Below are 8,226 nucleotides of genomic sequence, written 5' to 3'. Positions count from 1 at the left end.
CTTTTGGGGAAAAAAAGAGGATTATAAAAAAAGATAGGGTAGATTAAGTTCAGAAGAAAAAAGGATAGGCTGCACAATGGCCCAATGGGTAAAGGCACTGTCCAGTGTAATGTTAAGTTCCAAGGACAAGTAGATTCCTGGCCTGTGCTGGGGGCGCGGGAGAAGGTAATAAAATAAATGAAATGCTTTGTATATATTTTAATGTAAAAAATACTTACTTATATTGTGCCTAAATTTCAAGTTATTTCTTTTCTCTTGGTTTCCCAACACCATGCATCGTTCTCTGAAAGAATAGAAGAATGGACATATGATTTCTTCCAGACCTCTGTTTTTCCCTTTCTTGTCATGCTTACAACAACAAATTGCATTTATATAGCGCCTTTAACGTCGTTAAACGTCCCGAAGACGCTTCACGGGTGCGTAATTAGACAAAATTTGACACCATAAGGAGATATTAGGACAGGTGACCAAAAGCTTGGCCAAAGAGGTAGGTTTTCAGGAGTGCCTTAAAGGAGAGATAGGTAGAGAGGTAGAGAGGTTTAGGGAGGGAATTCCACAGCTTCGAGCTTAGGGCCTAGGCAGCTGAAGGCATGGCCGATAATGGTGTAGTGAAGAAAATCGGGGATGCGCAAGAGGGCAGATTTGGAGGAGCACAGAGATCTCGGAAGGTTGTAGGACTGGAGAAGGTTACAGAGAAAGTTACATTTAGACACTCGCCTATTCTTCTGTGCTATAATCCGCTTTCACTCCAGCACTGAATCCAGTATTGCTGGACGAGCTTGCAAAGATTTACCTTTGCATGGAAACGTATCGTCAATAAGTTGAAAGTGCCCACTAGCATTGTAGTTACTCCCCATATTGTGAGCTCGCAATATTGGTCGTGCCATCATGGGGAGATGCAGAGCGGAGATAAAATTGGAGGGATAGATTCCTCTTCCCTGCAAATCACAGAACAACCAAAGAGCAGTGGGGTGGAATGGTACACGGGAGAGGGAAATCTTAAGAAATGGATGAAAATAAAGTCCAAAAATATTAAAGGTGGTAGCTGGGATCGGAGAGGAGAGGGCAGAATTGAATTGTGCTTGCTGTTCAGTTGAAGACACAAGACACTTACATTACATTACATTTGTTATTGGGACAGTGCAAATAGCTTTTTTCTTCAAAATTCAGACCAAGTTTCTATCAATCCTGTACAGTTTAAACAGAACAAGCTGGGGAGCACCTCCAGTGGCTCAGCAGGTAGATGTACTGTGCAATGTGTGAATGAGCCTTACAGACCAGATCCTGCACAGTGTTCAGTTCCATTCACAACCCCTCAGATAATGGAGCAGTCTGTGCCCACATGCAGCAAGACCTGGACAACATCCAGGCTTGGGCTGATAGGTGGCAAGTAACATTCGAGTCAGACAAGTGCCAGACAATGACCATCGCCAACAAGAGAGTCTAACCACCTCCCCTTGACATTCAACGGCATTACCATTAACATCCTGGGGGTCACCATTTACCAGAAACTTAACTGGACCAGCCACATAAATAGTGTGGCTACAAGAGCAGGTCAGAGGCTGGGTATTCTGTGGCGAGTGACTCACCTCCTGACTTCCCAAAGCCTTTCCACCATCTACAAGGCACAAGTCAGGAGTGTGATGGAATACTCTCCACTTGCCTGGATGAGTGCAGCTCCAACAACACTCAAGAAGCTCGACATCATCCAGGACAAAGCAGCCCGCTTGATTGGCACGCCATCCACCACCTTAAACATTCACTCCCTTCACCACCGGCGCACCGTGGCTGCAGTGTGTACCATCTACGGGATGCACTGCAGCAACTCGCCAAGGCTTCTTCGACAGCACCTCCCAAACCCGCGACCTCTACCATAGAAGGACAAGGGCAGCAGGCACATGGGAACAACACCACCTGCACGTTCTCCTCCAAGTCACACACCATCCCGACTTGGAAATATATCACCGTTCCTTCATCGTCACTGGGTCAAAATCCTGGAACTCCCTTCCTAACAGCACTGTGGGAGAACCGTCACCACACGGACTGCAGCGGTTCAAGAAGGCGGCTCACCACCACCTTCTCAAGGGCAATTAGGGATGGGCAATAAATGCTGGCCTCGCCAGCGATACCCACATCCCATGAAAGAATAAAAAAAGAAAAAATCCTGGTCTGTGTCACATTAACGACCTTAGATGGGAGGCCGTCATATCCCTCAGCTTTCTCAGACTAAGGGGAGGAGGAATTAAAAAAAAACTCCTGCAGGGTTTTTGCTTGAAGATGCACATGAGTGGATCGTGACTTCAGACAGGATTGGGCTCACTTGTGAGCTCCTTCATAGTTGAATTGCTTTCCCGCACTCCCTGTTGAACAGATCACATAGAAGAATGGCCATACTAGAGGGTGGCTAGTGCCCATGGAACTGTACCCAGCAAGAGTCAGTGCCTTTAAGAGAGGAGGACATAACTAGAGACTTGAGCACATAATCCAGGCTGACACTTCCAGTGCATTATTGAGGAGTGCTGCACTGTCAGAGGTGCCGTCTTTCAGATGGGACGTTAAACCGAGGCTCCGTCTGACCTCTGAGCTGGACGTGGACGATCCCATGGCCACTATTTCGAAGAACAGCAGGGGAGTTCTCCCCAGTGTCATGGCCAATATACATCCGTCAATCAACATCACTAAAATAGATTATCTCATTGCTGTTTGTGGGACCTTGCTGTGTGCAAATTGATGGCTACATTACAACAGTGACTACACTTCAAAAGCACTTGATTGGCTGTAAAACGCTTTGGGATGTCCTAAGGTCGTGCAAGACGATCTATAAATGCAAGTCTTTTTTTCTTTCACGCGATGAGTGTCGAATCTTTGACATTAATAAATGGGAACGTTCTCATTCAGGGCATTTTCATAGGCACTGACTGTTTCCCAGTTCATTTAATTCAACACGCACAGACTCTGCTATATGGGGTACATATGACAAACAGAACAATCTAATTATACCACGGTATCCCAATTATGGGCTTAAAACTATCTACAGATCGCTCACAATATAGAGTCTAGCAAATAAAACCACTGCATAGACACTGACAAATACAAGAGTTTCTAAACAATGTACTTTACTTACAGCACCCCCAGTACGACACAGCCTGGAGTTTCCACTTTGGGTGCAATCGGCATTTGGGCGCAAAGAGCACCCGAAAATTGCACTGCCGCATTTTACGCTGAGTTTCCACTAAAATGTATTAACATAATCACAAATGTAAAATCTGTCATGTATCAGCTCAATTCGGCAGTTTAACATAGCGTAATCATTTATTTTTTTTTGCAATAAAAAATATTCATTGATGTATTTGAGTGGTAAACTGCTGCAGTTTTATTAGTACAGCTGAAAATAGGTTTATCATAAAAAATAAGCATTTTTAATCAGAGTGTCCAGTCTGCCACCTGTGAGTATCCTGATTTTAAACTCAAAAAAACTATACAGATACCATTTACTACTTTCATTGGTGTACACTAGTCAATTTCTTAGTAAATTAATTTTTTTTAATATTTAAAAATGTTTAAACCGTGCGCCTAAGAAAACAAGCTTAATATGAAGACCCTCCTCAAACGGCCGCAGGCGGGCGCAATTAGTGGAATCTCACCAGCCTCTTTGTTTCAATTGGGGGGTGGTGTGGCCAGTCATGTGGGCGGGGCCGGCTGCAGCGCAATTTTTTTGAGCCAACGCAAAACATCGCGGAAACTGGAATCCCACCGGGCGTAAATTACACCCAGTGTAAATCGAAATTCTGTGATGTTTTGAGCTGATTCAGCCGGGTAGCACTGAAAAAACAGCACAATTGGATGGAAACTGTGGGCCATCACAATGGCACTGTGCTAACGGGCAGCATGAAGGTGCAACTAGTGAAAAGTAAAGGGAATTGTGGCCATGTGTACTTTGGTAAATCCTTCATTAGGGAGGAGATGAGAGCAGATTTGGAGAAAAACAGGCTAACTTCATACAGTAACTCTTACTTTGTGTAAAGTACAATTAATCTGCTATATAGGTATTTATACTTATAAAACAGACCCCACTTCAAACTCCAGCACTACCGTTCCCTGGTACTGAACCACCTATCACCTCTCCCCATGGTGCTCTTACTTCATGAGTGCCTAGTATGGTAATGCAGTTTGATTTTGAAGGGATGGAATAGATAAATCCCTGTTTCCTTAACGCAGCAAGTGGGAGCAATGATACCGTCGAATTTTACGATGCTGTGCCTTTGACCCAGTGCTGCTGATGATGTGCTTTGTCAGTGTGATTTGTAATGAAATGGATGGCTGTTGTTGGAAATGGAGAATGTCACATGGGCTTCAGAGGTTTGGGCTAAGCAGATTGTATGGGAAGAGAAAAGGGATAAGAGAAAGCTGAGTGGTGAACTAATAGAGGTCTTTAAAATTATGAGAGGGTTTGATAGGGTAGACGTAGAGAAGATGTTTCCACTTGTGGGGGAGTTCAAAACCAGGGGCCACAAATATAAGACAGTCACTAATAAATCCAATAAGGAATTATTTACGCAAAGAGTGGTTCGAAAGTGGAACTCGCTCCCACAAGGAGTAGTTGAGGTCAATAGCATTGATGTATTTAAGGGAAAGCTAGATAAACACATGAGAGAGAAAGGAATAGCAGGATGAACGAATATAAAAAAAATATGCTGATAAGGTTAGATGTAGTAGGGTGGGAGGAGGCTCGTGTGGAGCATAAACACCAGCATGGACCGGGCTGAATGGCCTGTTTCTGTGCTGTAAATTCCGTGTCATTCTATGCAATTTACAGTGTACTATGGACCTTGGGCCTTTATCCCCAGCACTAAAGTCTTGTACCTCTATGAGTGCAATAAACAGCATAAGGGGTCTTGTTCCCTGTTGGGCAGAGGTCCTGAACAGCATCCAAGCTATTTCTAAACCAACATTTCTACTTTCACAAAGAAATCCTAGCAATGGCCACTTTAAGTACTGGTGTTATCTGCGGTCATTTTTACTGGTACTACAGCACAATAAAGGTGAGCTTAAATTCAGTGACACACAATCTGATGCAGCCAAATGAATCTTTAAAAAGGAACAACTGCTAGGACAGTGAGAATCTGTATTAACATTGGAAGATAGGAACAGGAGTAGGCCATTCAGCCCCTCTAGCCTGTTCCGCCATTCAATTAGATCATGGCTGATCTGTATCTTACCTCCATCTACCTGCCTTGGTTCCATATCCCTTAATACCCTCGCCTAACAAAAATCTCTCAATCTCAGCTTTGAAATTTTCAATTGACCCCCAGCCTCAACAGCTTTTTGGGGGAAGAGAGTTTCAGATTTCCACTACCCTTTGTGTGAAGAAGTGCTTCCTGACATCACCCCTGAATGGCCTAGCACTTATTTTAAGGTTATGTCCCCTTTGTTCTGGACTCCTGCACCAGAAGAAATAGTTTCTCTCTATCTACCCTTTCAACTTCTTTAATCATCTTAAACACCTCAATTAGATCACCGTTTAATCTTCTATACTCAAGGGAATACGAGCCTAGTCTAAGCAACCTGTCCTCATAATTTAACCATTTTAGCCCCGGTATCATTCTGGTGAACCTGTGCTGCACCCTCTCCAAGGGATTGCTGTTATACGAACATATAGTGTTCTTCGTAAAATCTTAGCCAATTTTTTTTAGCAGCTCGTTATTTTAATGAATATTCCTGTAAATATATGAAAATGGTGCTACTTAAAGATAGGGAGGTTAATTCTCAAGACTTCCTAATTTAATTAAATTTAATTTCAGGTAATTGGCAAAAGAGCCAGAGGTGAGATGAGGTGAAATTTGGTTACTCAGCGAGTTGTTGTGATCTGGAATGCACTGCCTGAAAAGGTTGAGGAAGCAGATTCAATAGTAACTTTCAAAAGGGAATTGGATAAATACTTCAAGGGGAAAAATTTGTAGGGCTACTGGGGAAAGAGCAGGGTAGAGGGACTAATTGGAGAGCTCTTTCAAAGAGCCGGCACAGGCACGATAGGCTGAATGCCCTCCTTATGTGCTATAAGATTCTATGGGGGCAAAATTGGACCGTGTAGCATCCGTTTTGTAGGCAGCATGTAGAATAGGGAGATTATGACGTAAATCAGTGTGCAACACTGATTTGAAGCAGCCGGCGGCATTTTGGAACTCCACACTCCAGCCAACGCACAGTCTTAACCTCGCACAGCTGAACAGGACTTAAACAGCTTGAAGGACCCCCCACCAGCGCTATTTAAAGGGATCATACAGGGAGTTACGTGTTAGTTGCTGGAGTAGTTATTCTGGCTGCTAGTACAATTGTATGTGTTTTTGGAAGTTTCCTATACTTGGAGAAAGTTGCAATATTCTACCGAGAGCAGTACTGTTAGTGGCATTTAAAACAGTGCGCTGACCAAAGCTGCTTCCAGACATGGCCGGCCTGCTAGGGCTTCCTCTGGGAATTGAACATGATTGAAAGCACGCAGAGAGGCCACGCAGAGCAGGACAAGCTTCTTTAAGAGGGAGGAGGAGGAAGAGGAGGAGGAAGTGGAGGAAGAGGGAGGGAGGCAACAAGGTAGATAGGCCCCGTCTGCCAGGGCTCCACATGATCAGGTGATTAATGAGTGATATCAGTAACCTCAACGACATCTCCCCACCAACAGTCCCACACTCCTTACCTTTCATCTCCCACATGATCATCAAATCGTCCTCCTTATGATTACACATTGCCTCCTCCTGCAGCTCGTCGCAGAAATGAACATCACCACCAAATACAAATTCATAACCACATTTGTAGATTTACACATCAAATGATTCAATCAAACTATTTACCCTTGTGCATTCCCTTATTGCCTGTTGTTCGTGTGCCTTTACCTTTCCAAGTGCTCCTACGAGGTGCGTCCCCAGTGTCTGGAGCATGGGTGGTGGAAGGCTGCTGACCTTCAACAGAGGAGCGTGCAGAAAGCCTTGGAGGACGATCTCGAGTAGCTCTGGGCAGGGAGGGCAGAGAGAGGATAGCAGGCATGTCTGCCATTGCGCCACTGCCATTCTCCCAGGGCAGCGTCTCGGCAGTCCTGGTGATTTGCTGGAGAACGGATTGCTGGAGTGCTGTGAAGCCCTGGAAGCCCCACTCCACAGTGGTACCCAGAGCCATGATAACAGCAGTCTGAGCTTCCACTGCAACGGTCTGAGCTTCCACTGCAACGGTCTGAGCTTCCACTGCAACGGTCTGAGCTTCCACTGCAACGGTCTGAGCTTCCACTGCAACGGTCTGAGCTTCCACTGCAACGGTCTGAGCTTCCACTGCAGCAGGCTGAGCTTCCACTGCAGCAGTCTGAGCCTCCACTGCAACGGTCTGAGCTTCCACTGCAACGGTCTGAGCTTCCACTGCAGCAGTCTGAGCCTCCACTGCAACAATCTGAGCTTCCACTGCAGCAGTCTGAGCTTCCACTGCAACAGTCTGAGCCTCCACTGCAGCAGTCTGAGCCTCCACTGCAGCAGTCTGAGCCTCCACTGCAGCAGTCTGAGCCTCCACTGCAACAATCTGAGCCTCCACTGCAACAATCTGAGCCTCCACTGCAGCAGGCTGAGCCTCCACTGCAACAGTCTGAGCCTCCACTGCAACAGTCTGAGCCTCCACTGCAGCAGTCTGAGCCTCCACTGCAGCAGTCTGAGCCTCCACTGCAGCAGTCTGAGCCTCCACTGCAGCAGTCTGAGCCTCCACTGCAGCAGTCTGAGCCTCCACTGCAGCAGTCTGAGCCTCCACTGCAGCAGTCTGAGCCTCCACTGCAGCAGGCTGAGCTTCCACTGCAACAGTCTGATTTTGGATGGCTGATGTTTGTGCTGCAATGGAAGCTGTGACATGGGTCATCAGACACTGCATCATGGTGGGTTCCACAGGTGTGCTGATGGAGGTGACTACATGTTCCATGAGTCAGAAAAGATTGTGGGCTGAGGGAGAAATGGGAAATGAGAAGGAGGATTAAGTATTAGAGACCCTCATCGTCGATACCTCCAGCACTGTCAGTGGCCACGGCCTCAGCCACGGCCCGTCCATTGTTGACCTTCAAGCTCTGTGCAAAGCCCTGTGCCTAGTTGGAGCTGGACTCCTCCATGCCCCTTGACATTGTGCGGAGGCTTTCTAGTGTAGCAAGCGTTTGACTGTGTACGCCCATCAGCCTTCTTCTGTAGCCTGGCCCATTGAAGTCATCAG

At 46.0% G+C, this 8,226-nt stretch overlaps 1 protein-coding gene across 1 annotated transcript; it reads right to left on the bottom strand.

Moving 5' to 3' along the window:
- Window positions 1-241: 241 nt before the first annotated feature.
- On the bottom strand, window positions 242-7,944 carry LOC137308770 (P-selectin glycoprotein ligand 1-like). Its single transcript, XM_067977277.1, has 2 exons — window positions 7,297-7,944; window positions 242-283 (listed from the first exon to the last, which is right to left on the bottom strand). Exons 1-2 carry the CDS (start codon window positions 7,942-7,944, stop codon window positions 242-244), a joined length of 690 nt encoding a protein of 229 aa, XP_067833378.1.
- Window positions 7,945-8,226: the final 282 nt, after the last annotated feature.

Source organism: Heptranchias perlo, chromosome 3, assembly GCF_035084215.1.
Source record: "Heptranchias perlo isolate sHepPer1 chromosome 3, sHepPer1.hap1, whole genome shotgun sequence".
NCBI classification, from domain to species: Eukaryota; Metazoa; Chordata; class Chondrichthyes; order Hexanchiformes; family Hexanchidae; genus Heptranchias; species Heptranchias perlo.
Note: the sequence above shows the minus strand (reverse complement) of the source record. Positions and strands in the feature narration are given on the sequence as shown.